Genomic DNA, 19,386 nt, shown 5'->3' with positions numbered 1-19,386 from the left:
GGTAGTTGCAAAAATCTTTGTCTGCAATGTGTTGCAGCAATTATAACTGAATTAACTTAGTCTATTAAAAGCAGCATGCTTCTGTACAAATATCAGGAGCATTCTTTCTCAATGTACATGATGCTGTGTTGCTTGTTCCAAGTCTGTCCTGTATAAAAAGCCATTGTAAAAATGTTACACATCCTTGCTCAACAATTCTTCTAACATGTTCCCTTTCTTGCCTCCCCTCCCTCTCCCCCCAAAAATAATTTATTGAGCATGTAATCCTGCTCACCACTCTTTGCAAAGTGAGCAAAGAGTTGACTTTTTTACAATGATACTCATGATCATTTCATATATTAAGTGCCATAGTTTCTTTGTGTCATGGTTTGCTTAAACTCTGAATTTACTGAAAGGCAAAAATTGAAGCAGTGGGTGTTCTTAGTGCGTTTGACAATAATCGAGAGTTTACAATGTCAGTATTACTGATTTTTTTCCCAAAGATATAGAATCACATAATTGCTTTCAGAAAAGTCCATTTTCATCCATCCCACATTCAAATCCTGAATTTGCTAGATGCCTATTTCTTCTGAATGAGATGAATGGGTTTGATTCCTAGGAAGGGATCATGTTGAGGAAGAGGGGTAGGCCACTGGCATGTGCACCTCTAGTTGAAGTGAAGTGAATTGTAGCCTTTTCCTTTTCTGCACTGAAATTTCAGTCCTTCTTTATGGCCTGCTGTTCTTCTCTGGTAATAAAGGATTAATTTCCTTCTTCTGCAACTTTCAAAGCTTTGTGACTGACTTTTGTTTAAAAATTAAGCTCACCTCTCTTTCTGCTTTCTGCTGAATATGGGAAATACCACATCCAGCTAATCATGTTCTTAAAGCTGTGACAATGTATTTGTGGCAAAAGAGGGGAGGAGAAGAATAATTTTGGTTAGATTACATATTTCAAAACTCCCTCTTCTATTTTACCTGTGTCAAGCTCATTGCTTCAGTTACGTCTTCTCTGAAGTTACAGCAGCTGCCTATAGTAAAACAGATCCTGCTTCAGCCACAGTGGAACAAGGTGGAAGCAATACATGGGGCAGGCAGCAATTTTGAAACAGCTTTTGTATGGCAGAGAAACAGAGATTTGCAGATAACACTCCAAATATACTTCTTGTTATATATTTTTTCCCTTAACCAATTAAATATATATGCACACACAAAGCATATATCTATATGTATATAACTATACTTCTTGTATCGTATGATATATTAGAGAATTACTTAAATTTCAAAGCTATAGTGGTTGTTTTATTTTTTCCCTGAGGAGAACCCTTCAAAAATAGAGTAATTTGAATTTATCAGATGATATATGTTGAAATTCTGAGGGTATTTGTGACTTGCTCTGTGTTTCTGTATTTAAGCATTATATAAATCTTTGTCATTGCAGCTGTTTAAAATGTAAGTCAGTCAACTGAGTTTGTATATATATATGATACACTTATAGTTGGAAATCTGACAAAATATTTTCCCTCAAGAACATAAATGAAATTGATTATCAGAGCAGTAGTAGTTAGTAATGGACTTCTGAGGATTATACCCATGAGCAAATTTTAAAGGAATAATGCAGGTGGATGGGCAAAAATAGTTATGAGTGTATTTGCTACAGTGTATCCTGGAGGTATTTTCAAATCTTTCTCCCTTTAAAGATGATCATCAGTCTTAATAATAAAATAATAAAAACTGACTGGGAGATTATCCTTAATAGTAGCCATAGTACTCCAAATTAATACAGGTAGTGCTGTTTATTTTAACTAGTAATTAGACATTTTATTCTTGTACTTTAAAATAATTAAGGGCCAAAAAAAATAAAAACTTTGCAACAAATCACAGAGTTCTAAGTCCTGACACTGCAAGCAGACTTTTTCTTTAAGCAACAAGGTGCTATTCCATAATGCTGGTTTAGTGTTTCTATTTCCTATTGCGAAATGTAGGAAGTGTAATAAGGCTGAGTTTGGTTTTGCTGGGGTTCTTACTGGTTTTTATACACTTCAGAAGACTCCTTACCATTTATGAAAAAACAAACACATTTCTAATTTACTTCAGGCATGTCTTACTGAAAACAAACGAAAAAACTGCACAGGTAGCATTAATTAAATGCTCAACTGCAGCTTTTAGCTGTGCATCTGCACAAAATAGCTTGTAATTTAGGGGTCAAAGTTGACTGTCTTGTTTATATTGTACCCCTGATGTTACCATCGGTTCCAGAAACCTACTTGGAGAAAACATAGGAAAATATGTCAAAAAACTCTAAGCTGTTACAAGCAAAGGCTTATGCTAGAGGTTTAGGGCATTTCAGTTCCTATTGGTGTAAGTAGGGTATTGTCCAAATAATTACTTTTATGAAGCTATAATTTTTTCCAAATTGTTTCAGTGTCAGGGACTGACCGCAAAGTCTTGCTGATCAGCTCTGTAAAGATGTTGCCTAATGAGCCCCTTTCTGCAAGGACCAGATGGGTTTGTCCATGCTGACATGCTGTACTGCAAACTTTTCAGTGGCCTGAGATTGTCTTGTCTATTAAAACTGGCTGTGAGAGATGTGGCAGGCTTATCCCGCTCTCCCTAGGAGGGTTGTGTCTGATATTAATAAGATGGAAGGAAAAGTGCTAGGCTGTTCAGAGTGTGAAGTTCTCCTGTTGTGTAGTAATACTGGGATTTCTTGGCTGCCAGTCAGGAATTGTAGTTTTAGACTGAAAGTGCAAAATGTTCCTGTAAAGTAGAGAAAGCACTGACAAACACAAGATTGCAATTTTAGACTGTGTAACAACCATGGAAAAATTTCATGGTTTGTATTTGATTTTTTTTTTTCTATTGCAGTAGAAAGCAGTGAATATCATATTAGTGTGTTTAATTTAATTTTTTTTTTTATGTTTTTACACTAGTTAATGTGAGAGAGACACTTGCTAATCTTTCTAAAAAATGTTCTCTGTTTTCATTGCAAGGTATTCTCTGTTTTATAACCACTTGAAGAACATTGAGGAAAGTGAAGGCGGCCTTGATAAATTCACCAAAAGTTACAAAACCTTTGGAGTTAATCAACTTGCAGATGGTGGAATATACTGCAAAGAGTGGGCACCAGGAGCAGAAGCAGTGTTTCTTGCAGGTGACTTCAGTAAGTATTCTTAGGAAAATTTCTTCTCCCCTGCACAATGTTATACATCAATATTCTGTTCTTTTTAAGACAATTTTGTCACAATGATGAACTTCTGATTGTAAAATATGTGTGTCATGGCTTAAATGATTAATATTTGCCTCTGTGTTGCAGTAGCTTATGAAGATGTGTTTCTGTTGCATGGTCAGTGTTATGCATTTTTTAATACCCCAAAGACTCATGTCACACTGGATCACACTGCAACTCGAGGCTGTAGTTAAACTTCCTGAAGTTCTTTTTAAAGCTTTATAACTAGACTTTTATAAAACTATATGCAGAGATGCAAAAATAATAGTGAAATAATTTATTTCATCTTCTTTTACTGATCAAGCAACAGTGTTGTCTAAGGACTAAGGCCCTTGGGAATTCTCACCCATCCTGAGAATTTAGACACAAGTTCTGCTGGAAAATGGTAGCCTAAAATCAAACTAAATATTACTGAAAGAGTAGCTACTCTGTTTTTGTGAGGGCAGAAAAAGAAAGACATTAGCAGAATGGGAAAGGCAGTGTTACATGGAAGAATTGCTTGGCTTGCTTTGAGAACCAAGAAGACTATTCCCTTTGAATTTGAAAGGAAAGTATAAATTTGCTTTTTATTTGAAGGCTAGGTACACTCAAAATATGTTCTAAAATTTTTAGATGAAAGTGACATTCATCATGGCTCTTCAATCCTGCAATACAATTCTTTGCTCTCCTTTTTGTTTAGGGTTTCAGAGAGCTTGGTTCTGTTTTTCCCTTTCACCTCTACTCTCTCTTCAGTGAGGTCTGCCAAAGTACTAGGTCTTGCATTGCTGTTTTTTTACTGAACAGGGACTTTATCTGTGAAATTATTTTGTTCATTTAACTGCACTTCAAAAGTGTGAAGTTTTATTTATCTCACTTAGATTTTGCAAAAATACTGATCTAGGGAGCATTCAGTGTATTTATATTGCAAAGAAGCAATATGAAAAAAAAGAAGCCCTTTGAAGCAGTTAACTACTTCTTCTCAAACACAAAGCTACATGTTGGCCACTCCTGTCTGAGGAAACTATTGAAAGGAAAATCTCTTATTTTAGGAAGGTTTTTATTTAAAAAAGAAAAAAATCCCGTTTTTGATGCAGAAGTCAAACAGAAGAGTTAATGCAACATTGCTTTCAGCCATGATCCTGTTTGATATGACTAACATAGTGATAAAGTAGCTTTTCTTGAAGTGCTGCTTGTCATTTTATTGGAATAGACATTGATAAATAGGTTAGTGTAGTTCTTGCATTTTTATATTGCAATTGGATATGTCCTCTTAACACTGAGCAATGAGTTGTGTATAGTTCACCTACTGCTAGATAACAGTGATTTCAGATATCAGTGTAGACTGCAAGGCAGCTAGATCAGGTTATTTTCATAGGTCACTTTTATATGTTTAAAAATGCAGAAAATTCTCCTCCTTGTCTCTCCTCTACTTGCTGCAACCCCACCCATTGCTCAAGGTTTTCATGGGATGGGTGCAGGTTAAATGTCTCAACTCAGCTGAAGACTAGAGTGCATTTGTTTTAAATATGTATTTTAAGAGATGGTAATATTAAAAACAGACTTTTAATAATATGTTTAATATTTTGAAAAGATGCTATAACTTGTAACTTGGCTTATCAGGTTACAGGGGGAAATATATGTATACCAGAATAGGGTGGATAAACACTGGAATAGTTTTTTAAACTCTACTTAATTTAAAATATTTGATACATCATGTAATCATGATATAATACATCATATGAAGCAGAAATTTAGGACTAATGTCTTAGAATAGTTGTATCTAGACACTAATGAATATAGCAATATGAAGAGAAAATAAATTAACAGAAATTCATTGTGATGTGGAAAAACTCTATTTCTCCTATATATCATTCAGGCATAGCAAAGTATTCATTCCCAAAGGGGACAATAGTGTACTTGGAAGGCATGGAAGATTGTCATTCAATTCATATGATCTTGAATAATATTCTCATGAGAAATTGGATTGCAAAACCCTAAGATTTAGAGTCAGATTGCTACAGATATGTTTAATTAAAACTGAATCCCTTTAACCTTTCTTTAAGTTTTCAAGCAGGTTAAAGTCTCAGACTAAATTTATGATTATATTGTGTTTAAATTGGATATTGGGATTGCTTTTAATAAGATTTTTTTTTTAATAAAACTTTTTTATAAAAAGAACATTAGTGTAACCACGTCGGGGCAGTTGGAAATCTTAGACAAAGAAACATTGAATTTAGATGACAGAAGCTCTTCAGCTTTTAAACTGAAATATGGTGATATATAATAAAAAAACCTGTCAATTAATGCTTTTTGTTTGGTGATGAGTAGCAGTGTTTTCCTTAATGATATGGTATTGTCTGAGAATATCTTGATGTTTGATGTAAAGACCCAGAGTATTATTCTCTGCTATTTCATCTTAAGTTTTTTGAGGATCAAAAACTAATAAAAATTAAAATGGCAAGTATAGGTTGTGTACAGAGACCTTGAACTTTTTTTTCCAGATTTATAATTAAGCTTATAGTTGATAATACCTTTGTTATGAATTATGTGTAAGATAAACATGAATAATTTACGTCTGTAATTAAATACATGTGAAGCCTCAGTCCTGTATATGTAAAGTTTTTTCTGAATGACTTTTATGGCTTATAACAGACAATAAAAGCTTTGCTATTAAGGTATTTTGTCCCAAATTATGGGATTTTTATACCTTATTCTGAGAAACTTCTAATGAAGTTACAAGAGTTACTGAGAAACTTGGGATAGCTCCAATTTATAGAAAATTCTTAATATCACTGTGTATTTTGGGGGGAAAAAAAAAGCTAGGAATTAGTAATAGCACACAAATCTGTAAGTGGATGGGAGAATGAAAAATAGGAATTCAGAGATTTCAGAGCTTTTTTTGTCTCTTTAAAACCCCATAATAGGATAGAAAAAGTATTGTATCTGTTTGTGTTCTAGTACAAAGCTTTATATTAGAAATGAGCATCCAAAACCATTAAGATTTGTCAATTAGTACTTTCAGCATCTCAGTGAATCAAGTATATGAGGCAATTAGTCAGCTGAATTTCCAACAGTAGAGGCTCTATCAACATTATAGCTCCTTCAAAAACTCTCAGTAATAACACTGAATATTTCGTTTGCATGCCGTATTCCTGAGGAACCCAGTGACTACTGGCAATTTATTTCTGCTTTAAAATTAACTATTTCAAAATAAGTCACTGAACTGTGAGTTTTGAAAGCAACCCATGGAACTTACTTGGGAATTGGAACACTCACATGGTCATGCAGGGGCTCAGTGGTTTATCTGTAAACAATTCCTTAATTCTAAAAAGAAAGCTACTGGTTTTAAAAACCTTGAGAGTAAGTATTCATATATTAATTTGGAAGTCAGCATTTGCTATAATACATTGTTATATTTGTGGTTTCTGTTCTTTTATTTGCCTTCCCTCCTTCCAGCTAACATTAATCTAAAATTTTGCTGGAATGTCTGGTTTGGTTTCTGCTTCCTTTTCCTTGCACTAGTGAGGAAGGCTTCTGCTCTGGTTGGAGAGGAGGGTTGGATATTTGGTTCTGGGAGGATATTTGTCTATTATTTGACTCTGACAGGATCCCTTCAGAGTGAGAAAAGTGTACCTTAAGGCACTGTACTTCATAATTTGGGTATCTGACAGCTGACTAACAACTTTAAGTATCAGAATGTTTTGGTTTTTTTTTTATTCCAGATTTTTACTGAAATGGATTCTAGATACTGTCATGATATCATGCTGAATTTCTTACTGCTTTCTTTCAAGATTTTTTATAGAAAAACACCTATATTTTGATGAGGAAAGTCAAACTGTTGTATTTCTGTGAGTGCAAATGATTGAAAGCAGTAGACTAATATAAGATGGCACTAATATACAGGGAAACATCCTATCTAAGAAGTAATAACACTTGTTTTTCTGTCCGTGTTTGAGCTATTTGCTCAATTTCCAATGGCTCAAGCACAGGATCATTAATGTAATCTGCTCTAAAAATTATTAATGTGGGAGAGGAAGAACTAATTGGCCGCTGTGTTGAACAGAATAGTGTCCTTGGAGAATCTCTCCAGTTATTCTGATTTCGTATTCTAATCAAATAGAATACAGGCATCTTGTTGGAATATTGGGATTTTGATGCTCTTTCCACTGTCTGAACTGCTACTTGTCTGATAGCCTTCAAGGATGCTGTGTGTTTGCTGAACTCTCAATTCTCTTCAGGTGTTTTTAGTTGATCAGAATGTGTGTGGAAATACAATTGCTGCAAGAGATTTGATTTCACTTGAGAATTCAGCTTTAGTTTATAAAGTTTTTTAACTTTTGGAAAAAACAGCTAAGTTCTTATATTGGACAAAGTCCATTATTTGGTTAATATGCAAGAACAACTCCTTTTCTCTGTGAGAAGTGTTAATTTCTTGGTGAAACTCCAAGTTCAGGCATGAGCCTTGGAGGTGTATGGCTATATCCTTGTCAATATGAAAACAAAATCAGGAGATTGAACAAGAAGTCACTCAAATTGTCATTTAGAGGGAAATATGCATTTAAATTGAGTTTTTGTCACAAATGGTAGAACCCAAATCTTTATAGCTTTGAATTCTGTTCTACATTAAGCTCAGTTCATGATTCTTTGGCATGCTAAGGGTGTAGTTTTGAGCAAGAAGTTCCCTTGTGCCTCCTGTTGCTGAGGTAGGATGTAATATTTTAGTAATTGGCTGGGATTGGAAGATCCAATCACAGAGATGAGACAAAACAAAGTATGAGGCTATCAAAGATGTCTTCTGTGATGGATTAAACAATAGCTGAGGCTTGAACTTTTGTACAGAAGCTTTTGCCTTTGTGTATGGTTTATGGGTATTCTGTGATGGTGTCCTTTTCCCCAGTACCTCTTCAAGCTGATTATTTTAACTTCTGCTGGTAATCTCCTCAGCCTTTTCCTGTTTGTAGTTGTTGGCAGAATGTTTGAAGTCGCTGTTCTCAAACGAAGATATTTCTTTTGACTTTTTTTTTTTCATCTTCATAATAGTCTACTAATCACTTGTTGGTTAGTTGAGTTTGTTTTTTTCTTTTCTTCCCTCAGGCATTTTGGGCTACGTTTTGCTGAAAAATCAGAAAACCAAGCAGTAAAACTGAGAGAAGTATGAACCACTCTCTCTTTGAAAGGAATATTCAGTTTTCAGGGTATTCTGTGTTCTTTATGCCTCTGGCATTAATACAAAGCAATGCTTTCTGTTATAATCTTTGAGTGAGCTCCTCTTCAGGGGTAATTAGTAAACAGTGGGTTTAAGTAGGACCATCTGGGGCAGATGGGTATTGCTTTGCATTTATTTTTAAATCATGAGCCACAGACTTGCAGTCATGGACTGTGGCTGGGAACAGGAGGGATTAACAGGAGCATCTGGCGTTGCTGGCAGGTGAAGGGGAAAGTTCAGGCAACTTTGGCAGAATTATCAAATCTGTCTGTGGAGAGCAGAAATATTTAAATAGGCAGAGAGATGTAACCATTCCCTCTCTGAAGGAGGGAAAACATGTGGTTTTAGTAGAAGTCATGAGAATCTTTTTTAATATGCATTGATTTTAATATGCAGTGGTTTTGGTGAAGATGATAAACTCCATGCAGGTTCCCCTGGGTGAATTTTGTGAAAACTGGGCCTAAGAATTTTTTGCTGTAACTTTTAATTTTGCTCAATATTTATCACCTGCCATATGTGGTTCAATTTGTGTGTTGAATCAAGAGATGTAGCTCCATTGGAAAGAGGTTCATGAGAAGCTGTGAAGACAGTGGGATATCTGGGGGGAAAAGAAGATGGAAAGAATTTACAGTAAGTCCCTCAAGATGGGTCTTGATTATCATAAATCCTAGCCAGTTTTTAAAGCAAATTTCTTGCAACCTCTTAACTTCTTTGTTACATTTTTCATTTTTCTTTTGTTTTCTCATTCTTGCCTGGAATTTTTGAGACAGTCTAGCTGCTTATAATTTAAAAAAAACCTAACTTTTTAAAGTGCTGTTTTCTATATCTTTTTTAGCATGCCCTGAAATAAAAAATATATCTATATTTTACTGTATAAACACTATAGTTTGCAGCATAAACATTTTATTAAGGAGTATTGCTTAATTGCCAAGGTGTTGTTTGTTTGATGTTGGTCATAGTAGATAGTAGTAGTATTTGTTTATTTATTTTTCTTGATTGAAACTTCATTGTAAGGCTAAGGGGGAGGAGCCATCTAAATCTTACTAATATATAAGTTCTTCTGCTGTTAAGCAATATTTTAGTAAATACTTTCCCTCTGCTAATATGTGTAATTTGGCTCCACTATCCAAATACTTTAAATATGATAAAACTATAATCTAAACAGAATAATTAATTAATTGCATTTTTGTTTTACTCTCTACTGTAAAAGGAGTAGGTACCAGAATATTTATCAGTCATAGTTATTTTTGTCACATTGTGTGGCCTTGTTTAATTTGTGTCTTTAACACAAGATTGGCAGTTCTTGGGTTTAAACAGCTGTGCAAATGCAACCAACAACTTTGAAAACAGTCTGGTCTTTCTCTGAAATGCAGCACATCCATACATTGCTAGGGAAGATCATCCTTTTGTTGCACGGCAGATAGTATTTGTGTTTAGTGATGTTTAGGAAAATACTTATGTTGATGGATAGAACCTAATTTCTCTACCTCCCCTGCTGTGATTTCCATGGTGGCAAAAGTGATTATCCTGCTTCAGTTTAACTGTCCAGTTTTTTATTTCAATGCTTTTAACCTGACATATTTAGTAACAACGTTGTTTCCTACAAGTCTGAGTTAATATTCTTAAACTGAAGGCTACTTATTCTTCTTTCAATGGTGTGTGAGTTTTGGTTTGTTGTTGTGGGTTTTTTGTTGTTGTTTTATTTTTTTCAATTACAAGAGGCCATGGCATGTAAATAGATGAGCATGAAGGAAGATTAACATGTGTTGCTTTAACATCTTGTAAGTCAGTTTTCTGTTTTGACTGGTTCCTATTTAGGTTGAGCCTGTTGCCTTGAACTATGTGAAATAGACATTTCAAGGCAAAAAGAAAAAAGGAATTTTCAAACTTATCTTTTTGCTTCCTTCTAGCCTAGAAATGACTCAGTTCCTGAAGTATGTAAGTTCAGAAGTGATATCTTCACTCCATTCAGAGGAGTTAACCTTGAATGTGCTTACAAACATTCCAGACCCCCTTGGCAGGTGTCTGTTCAGTTGGACAGGCCATAATGACTATCCTTGCACATCTCCAGTGCTCAGTAAATCCAAAGAGGACAAAGAATCTTTAATTGTGGGATTTCAGCTTGCTTTAGTTAATTTTTTTTAATGACAAAGCAATCTTCCTGAAGACTTAAAAGTGTGGCATTTCATTTTACCCCTTTTGAATGTGGTGCAGTATCACACATAAAAGTATTTGTGTTTGCTCTCACTGAAGTTTATTCTGAGAAAGATGGAACTCAGAGTTGCACCTTTGAATTGTAATTGGATGCATTTTAAGATGAACACTTAGTATTATTTCTTACATTGCAGATGGCTGGAATCCATCTTCTCATCCGTATAAGAAGTTGGAATATGGGAAGTGGGAATTGTTCATTCCACCTGAAGATGGCCGTTCTCCTGTGCCCCATGGGTCAAAGCTAAAGGTGTTTGTTCTAGACTTACTCTAACTCTTGTAACCTTTCTTACTCATTTACTGTCCATTTTGTTTTCTTCTAAGTAACTTTATCATCTTAAAATTGTTCTAAGAAGCAGAATCAGTTTATCTAGTTGCGCAAAGTGACCTAGAGGAGTGAACCATTAAACGTCATAGAGATTTTGGGAACAGGCATATGTGGCTGAAATGTAGTTGTACAGTATTGCACCATGTTATAAGAGGAAAATAGTTTACAAATTGATAATCTGAAAAAGAAGAATGAAGTAATGTATAGGTAAAATTTTTCTGTATTTGATGCAACTACCTCGTATTAAGATCCTATTAAAATCTCAATACCTTGGTAATTTTTGCAATACTTGTAACCACGACTTTTCAGGTGATTTTTTTTTTTTTGTTGCTTTAATGGAGCATGCAGATTTGTAAGCTTCTACTTAACCTTTAGGAATTCAGAGTATTGACTGGAAAGCTTAAGTAGGTGAAAGTGAGCACAGTTGTATTTCATGAGCATTCATGAGCTTAAAATACTTTCTTCCAGAAATTAATAGAAAATTTCTTTGAGCTGTCAAATGCCACAGTTGTATGCTTATTGCAAATACACTAATGACAACGAACTCACAACAGACTTGACGATTTCTAGTTGAATATTGATTTAAATCAGAGATGTGCTTTGTTTCCCTCAGAGCTTGAGTTGCAGAGATACTGGGTGCTAATAGAGGGCAGTAATAAGTAGTAAAGGAAAGAAATGTACTGAAATTACCTATAGACTAGGAAAATTAAGAACCTGGGAGCGTTTGTATAATACTACTGCATTTTCAGAGCTCCCATCAACAGAACTAAAATACTGAAAAAAATTTCTGATTTTTCTGCTGAAAATCTGCTTAGGCAAACAAGAAATCTGTTAAAACAAAGATAAGTGTAAAAATGCTCTGGAAATGCTTACTCAGTGTGTGTGCTTATCTCTATGCTTTTTGTTATGGCTTATGAAATAATCCCAGTAATAAATAAGGATAAATTGAAGTTTAGGAATAATCATTCAAGGACAAGAAAGCTGTTTTTATTTTACAGAGCAGGAAAGAAAATATTTGTCTGCAACTCAGAAATGCAGTGATTATGCAGCAAGGTATGAGAGTCCAGAATGGTTATTTAATATTTTCCATGGTTTTGAGATGCAAGTAGGTTAGATTTTTTGATTGTTGCTGAATTTACCTTCTCTGTTCTATCAACAAAACTCTTGACTTATCTACTGTAGAATAGTCTGTGCTTTTTGTAAAGATTAGATGATGATGAGTGTTAATAATTATTAACACAGTAGCAAAAAAAGCATAGAATCTAAAATGCTTTTGGAGCAACATGATTTTTTTTCTCTTAGATAATCACTGGTCATATCTCCTGATTTTGAAGTAAAGTCTTGATAGTATTTTCTTCCTGTTTAGCATTTTGTTTGAAATAGAAACTCCATAAAGCAAGGATTGCATTATACATAATTTGTTTAGTATGTGGAACTGCTATGGATTGCAGTTGGTACTGATGCACTTGCAAGATGAATTGCTGTTCTTCTGTAGTTCCTCTGAGTTTTCTGAAAAGCCAAAAGATACCCACTGGCAGAGTAGAATGTGAGTTTTCATTTGTATGCTTTTTCTACCCTGTCACTTTAATTATGCGTTCCATGGTCAGTTTTAGACAAAGTTACGTGCTTTAGTTACGTTTTAGACAAAGTTACGTACATTATTGTCCAACAGGCTTTTGAAGCAGGACTTCCTGTCTGCATGTGAAACAAATTTTCTTTGGAGTATATTCCTTTAAAAAAGTACCAAATATTTAGAAACTTGGTTCATGAGTGTATGTAGTCATAACTGATGGCTCCATCCATATGGAGCTACTCCCTGCCTCATCTGTAGCTTTGCTAATAATCTTTCATGACACTTTTTGTTCCATGGTGCCTTCAGGACTGAATCCAGCACTTCACAATGTGTACTTGTGATATAGTCAGATGATGGGACTAACAGAAAAAACCTAAAAAGTCTCCAGTTAAGGTAGTTCAAAAATGGTTTATCACAAAAGCTTTTGGAGTATTCACATGGTAGGCATGCTCATGCTGCAGCTGATCTTATCCTCTCCCATTCTGCTAATGGGTGCAGAAAGCTTCTGCTTTTCTGTAAGTTCTTCTTGAGCTACATAGTTCAAACATTTATAATTATTCATAAATGTCTGTATTTTTGTGTAAGAGCACAGTTTTGCTTTTCTTTGTTCATGGGGAAGCTGAGAAAATTGATTGTTTGCAGAAAGAAATTGCTATGCAGATTGCAGAGGTAATGTTGAAATACACAGGCACTGGTGTCTGCACTAGACTAGGCAACAGACGTCTTTCTAGTAATGAAAGTATTACCCATTTTTCTTTAGTAAAAAAGCCTGAGGGAATCACAGCTTTAAAAGTTTCTTTTACCAGTATGATTCTTAAATACTAAAGTTAAAATAGTCAACTTCAGACATTATTGTGGTGATTAATCTGTTAGGGAAAGAAATGTCTCCTCCAGAAGGTGTTTTTCTTTAGCTTCTGTCTACTCTGTTTTGATCTTCAGCTCCACACAGGCGAATGCCAAGTTCTGAAATGGTAACAAGGTCATTTCTTTTAAATAAGTAATCTCTAAGCCAGAATGGGAAATGGATGGAGTGTAGTCGGTGACACTAATTTAGATCAGGTCACAAAATATTTTTGTGGGAAAATAAATGAGGAGCAGAGGTCAAACGTTTGCCTGTTTTCAATAGTAGCAGGCTGTCTACTGTAGCTCTTCAGGCAGACTTCTCATAAGTAAATATAAACATTGCAGAAAATTAGTAATTAAAAAACCTGCTGTAAATCTTCTGACACTTTTCAGTGTGAAGAGATGGATGTTTATGATAGTTGAGGGACTCCCTTGTGAATTTTGACATCCATCTTCAAAATAAGGTTACCTGCTAGAAAAGGGTATCTTTTTTTCTTTCTCTCGTGGATAAATTGGGAGCTTAGACTGAGTTAAGTGAACAAATATTGTTGCTATTATGGTGGGGTAGTGCTGGCTTTTAAGCTTCTGACAGATGTCACAAGTGAGCACAGATTTAAACCCAAAACCAAACATTATCTTTTAATAAAAGAAGCCTTTTTACCTCTCATTATTTCTAATGAGGTAGCTTGAAAGATGTTTTCCTTAAACATCAGCATGTTTGTCATTCTGCAGTGGTAGCAGTTGGGGTGCAAGTAAGTACTTGCCTTTTTTGGTGGAAAATGACTGGTTTTTTTTTCCTTCAGTTTTGTATTCTTAACTAACTTTTTACAGGACATAGCAAGCTTTTAAAAAAATATCATGGATAAACTTTTATAACAAATCTTATTGTGTGTGGTCGTATTAATGCAGGAATTTAATCAGTGTTACATGTTGTCCTTTTACGGTTTATTTATAAATTATTTTTACAACTATGTAAATGTACCTGTAAATTAAGTTTTCAATTGTAGTTGGCAAGATCCTGATTTTGAAATAGTGTCAGTGGAGTTTAGGGATACTATTGGTAAAAATTGAGATTTTAGTATCTGCACTGGGGAACTTGCTTAATATTATTTACAGGAATGCCAAAGAACAACAAAGAAAATGGAAAACAATTGACAAATTGAATCCTTTAAGAATTTAAACCTAGTTAAAAATAATTTCCAAATTCATGGTCAAATTCTGAAATATTTTCATACAGCTGAATAAGAAAAAATGGCAAGATCAGTACTTGAAAAATATGGGCAATTATGATAGAGCTGCCTGCTGCCCTGTAACATTAACTAGGAAAAGAATCTGTGTAGCAGAACCACTAAATTTTCTTTTGTGAGCTGGAGAGGATATATTATAATAGAAGTGATTGTTCAATTTTCTAATAATGACAATAGATATGTGATTTATGAAATTATTTCCAGAACAATAATTTTTTTAGTCTAATAAACTCATCTGACACTTTAGCTAACAATGTGCTGGGTAGGTGCACAACTCTATATATGCAACTAAATATCACTTGAATATTCATGAAATGTAGTTAATGTATTTTTCCTGGAAAGAACACCTCAGGAAGTGGTGGAAACTTTTTTAAAAACTCTGCATTCCATTATTTGTTAAATCTGTATCCTTTTCTTCTTCACACATCTGTGTGTGTGTATATATTCTATGTATTTAAATGGTGACATTTATAGTTTTTTGAGGGAGTATCTTGTACTGTAATGAGGTGATTAGATTTGGTAACTTGTGCACTTGTTAACACAATATTTTTCTACTGATACTCTTGCATGTTTGAGTGGTTTCAGTGGTTGCTGAACAGGAGTTGTAGGTGCCAAGGCCAGCACAAGATTGAGGCAGGCATGAACAACACAGTTCTTTCATCAATTTGTACAAAATGCTTTAAAAGATCACTGTGATTGGTTTTAATAGTTTTCCAGTCCAAATGCATTGCCCTTTTTAATACTGAAGTGTGCAAAGGAAAGAACTACATTGAGTCAGAATGTTAACAGTTTATTAATCATTACTGAAAGTACCTGAAGGACATTTGTATTCATGAGGTGCTGGGTAGAGGAAAGCTAGTTGTGAAGAATAGATCTAAAACTTAATCCTTACAGTTTTACCACTCTATCCTATGCCACAGAGCATGCAGATCTACTTCCTAGTAGATCTGCATGCTCTGTGTTAAACTTGTGCATCTTGAAAAGGAATCAAATATGGTGAGCAGGTAGGTTAATCTGTGTCAGGGGACTACTGCTAGTAAAATTCATCAAGTGTAATTGCTGTCACCAATGAAATAGATGGTGTTGCAGCTGACCCTACTGATCAGGAGGTGTGGCAGCAGTGCCAGACTGGTGTGGAGTTCAGGTCTCATGCACTTCAAGCAGTCTGCAGTCAAAAACATGTTTATAATGAGAATGTGAAATCTCAGGAAATCTATTGATAATGGCAGGCTGGTGGCTAGGATTCTAGGGACAGAAATGTTAGAGATGTGGTGGACGTTCAGGGTTGTAAGATGTAAATAGAAAAAAGAATACCTGGTTGGAAGGGACCTCAAGGATCCTCTGGTCCAGTCATTCTTGAGAAAAGCATGGCCTGGTCACGATGGCCCAGCACCCCACCACCCTTATGTGTCCAATGCTGGAGAATCCAACACCTTCCTAGGGAAATTGTTGTCATTATGAGATAGGTTATGTGCAGTCAGATGGCTTTTACAAAGGGAGTCTTGGGTACCCTGAGCAGAGGTACTAAACTTGATTTCAGTGGAAACCTTCCTGAAGAAATGTTTGCTATTTCCTTACATGTACATATAGAAACACTTCTGATTATTCTGATTTTTACCTTAGCCTGAGGGAAGAGGGAACATCCTTGCTCAGTCTGCCAAGTTCTGTATCACTTGAATGTCATGTCTTAAATAGTCAGTAAGATATTAAAAAAAAAAAAAAAAAAAACAACAAAAAAAACCCAACCCAAAAAACAATCATCAAGTTTGCAAATTTGAACAGTGAATGAAACAAGTGTTCTTCAGCATCATGGTACATACCCTGTGTGGAAGAAGAAACACGCTTGTATTCCTGGGATTTTGAAGTTACTAAACAGGACTTAAGTCAGGTACCATATGCATTTCTGGGTGTAAGTGATGCTGACGGGAAGTAGAACATTAATTCTGTGGCAGTACCTTTCATGTTTCACTGTGTGATTGTGAGCCATGACCCTTCAGCAAGTTATTGTAGACTTCTTTGGGTTACAGATGAGGTTTGCCAGCAGGAAGAGTCGTTATCTCATTGGGAGGTAAGTGGTCTCTTGGCATTGCATGTTTGGGTTTAGTAAACAATGTGCAACTCCTCATGGACTCACAGGAGAAGTTGTAGCACCGATGAGCCATTGTAATGCAGTAGACTGTAGTTCTTTGGAGCCTTTGTTGCAGACTGAGTTCAATTCTTTAGAATATTTTCTTGTTCAGTTATTTTGGCAGGCTTCGTTCTCCTGTGACTTGAAGATTGCATAATTCTCTGGTAGGGGAATTTAAAAATACTCTAAGATATTTTGCTTTTAGTTTATCCATGCAGAAGACTAATTGTTTCAATTACTATTAGATGTACATTTAAGCAAAATGTGATTTTTATTTTTCCTTGAGGAAAAGAGGGAGACATCTTAAAGAAGAAGAGGTCTTAAAACAGAATTTGAGAGTCCCTATTAAGAATATATAAGCATGGCTGTGATTCCCATGGGAATTGTTGTTGTTTGGAGGATAGGATCACTTTCTAGGGAAAGCTCCTGAGATTCTCTGCAGTGTGGCACAGCTACCCAATTGCAAGGTGCATTCTGCAGCAGTTGTCCTTGATACAAATGCTTGGTAGTTGAGGATAAGTAATACTTAATGCTTGTGTGCCCATATTATATACTTCATCAGCTTCTTTTCTACTTGACATGGCTTGAAACAACTGTAAGAAGTTACACTTACTGTATGTGTAATGTGCTTTATTATTATGGTTGCTTTTCAAACCATGCTGTTGAACCCCAAGGCTCTTAACTAAGAGACTAGCAGAATACATACAACAATGCTTCTATATTATGCATACAAATTTTATAGTCTTTAAGCTTCATTACTGTTCTTATAGTAACTTGTTTCTGATTAAGTCATAGGGAGTGAAAATATTTTTTTCAGCTGTATGTTTTACAGATTCCAGTTTTCCTTTGGTTTATTATTTTTGTAAAGGTTTTTAAAATCAGGATTCTAGACTGAAAGAAAAGTTTTAATGCTTTCCCTCAGCACAGATGCGTATTTTCCCTTTGTGAAAATAAACTGGCTGTCCCTCATACCTAATAATGCTGCCCCTGTGTGGGTAACAGCTATAAATCCATGTACTTGGATGATTAAGTGAAGCATTTTCTATACACTTGACTGTTAAAATCAATTGGGAGCATTTCTGTGTGATGTTGCTTTAATTTTTAACACCTCTCTGAAGGTTTCCTGGATTTTGACAGGTTGATTTTCCTATGGTATTTTTTATCTGCATAGATACTTTATAATACTAGGCTACTGGCTCTATATTTTGAATTACTTTTTTATTCAAATAGATAATACAGTATTTTTTGTTACTACTAGTTTTTCTTAGTTTTCTAAGAGAAGCACAAAAGCAGAAAAGGGAGCCAAAGCTTTTCTTTTTAACCTGATCTAGTAAACTAGTTAAAGATATTCAGAAGCTGTGCAATGCAATTGAAATACTTAAATCACAAATGGAGCTGCATCTCCCTCTTTTGGAAAATCAAGGCATAACTTCATGACTTGGCTTAGAATATAGGCTTTTGCCTCTTTTATGTCTTGATTGTATTTTAGTCTTACTTTATTTTCTTTCCTTGAGGGAGAAGGGAAGGGGAAAAAAGGGGTAATTGTGAACAAATATTTAATATCCATACGTTTAGATTGCAATAACTGATGTCATTATATATTTACAGAGCAAATAAATCTCTCCTCAATGATTTTTGAATGCAGATTTGTCTGCAGAACTTTGTTAAGCATGTAACCATCTAAAAAGTACTATTATGTCTGAAAACTAAGGAATATTTTTTCAATATTTGATATTAATGCTTGTCTCTTATCAGGTTTTTTTTTTTCAGAAAATAGTTAGGAAGGAAAAGAGCAAACCAGACAACTGGTTTGTATCATTTGACTCAGTTTTGATAGTAATCATAAATTGATCAGGAAAATAAAAGCTTGGAGGAAGGAATAATGTGACCTGTGTTCTATTACTTTTTCTTTCCAGTGTAACCAATTTGCAATTTAGGAAGGAGAGCAGCCTGGAAGAAGCAACATGCTGTCCATTCTTTCCAAAATTTCATTTCAAGGTTTATGATCAATTCACTGTAAGGAAATAACTTCAGTCTACCAGCACCTTGACAGATAGACTCGATTTCTTGGTTATTTGGAGCAGTATGAATAGAGTATGGTAAAGTTTTTCAGGGGAAGTTGAGTTCTGGAAAGATCTCCCATTTTCTGTGCTTCTTGCCCCTCCAGTTTGGGTGAAGGTTCATTTGGGAAGGTACTCCTGAGCTGGGGCAGCTGAAGTGTTGAAGAGCTTCCAATTCATCTACTACTTTGCTGCCTCTCCTGAGCTTTGTTATAGGGCTGTGCAGGAGCAAGAAGAGCAGAAGCTGTGTTTGCTTCTTCATTTCTTGCCTTCTATTTCTGAGGCTATTAAAGATAAAAAATTATCTGGCCTCTAAAAATCTGTCAGGTAAAGTGAGACAATTACGGAATAATGCTCTTTACCATGCTGTTCGATCCCAGATTTTTATCAGGCGTCTGTATTTTTATCTAAAGCTGCTTTAAAGTGAACTTTCAGACAAGAAACTCTAGATTCCACTTCTGGGCTCTGCAGCAGGTTGCACTGTGTTATCAGGAAGTGTTCTGCTGTGGTCCTATGCATTAAGAACCAAAGTACTTACAAAGTAATAGCAAAGTACTGCCTCTAGATTCCAGTGCTTCTCTCACAAACCAGTGCTGAGCTGTCG

General features: G+C 35.0%; 1 protein-coding gene across 1 annotated transcript in view; it reads left to right on the top strand.

The window, feature by feature from the left end:
* The window catches only part of GBE1 (1,4-alpha-glucan branching enzyme 1), a 138,336-nt gene that overhangs the window by 30,006 nt on the left and 88,944 nt on the right, over positions 1-19,386 (top strand). Inside the window, exons 2-3 of the mRNA XM_053935256.1 lie at positions 2,972-3,141; positions 10,741-10,853. Of these exons, the coding sequence (XP_053791231.1) occupies positions 2,972-3,141; positions 10,741-10,853 (283 nt within the window). The remainder of the gene's footprint in view (positions 1-2,971; positions 3,142-10,740; positions 10,854-19,386) is intronic.

This window comes from Vidua chalybeata, chromosome 2 (genome assembly GCF_026979565.1).
Source record: "Vidua chalybeata isolate OUT-0048 chromosome 2, bVidCha1 merged haplotype, whole genome shotgun sequence".
Classification (NCBI taxonomy): domain Eukaryota; kingdom Metazoa; phylum Chordata; class Aves; order Passeriformes; family Viduidae; genus Vidua; species Vidua chalybeata.
The sequence above is the reverse complement of the archived record's forward strand: the minus strand, read 5'-3'. Positions and strand labels throughout refer to the sequence as shown.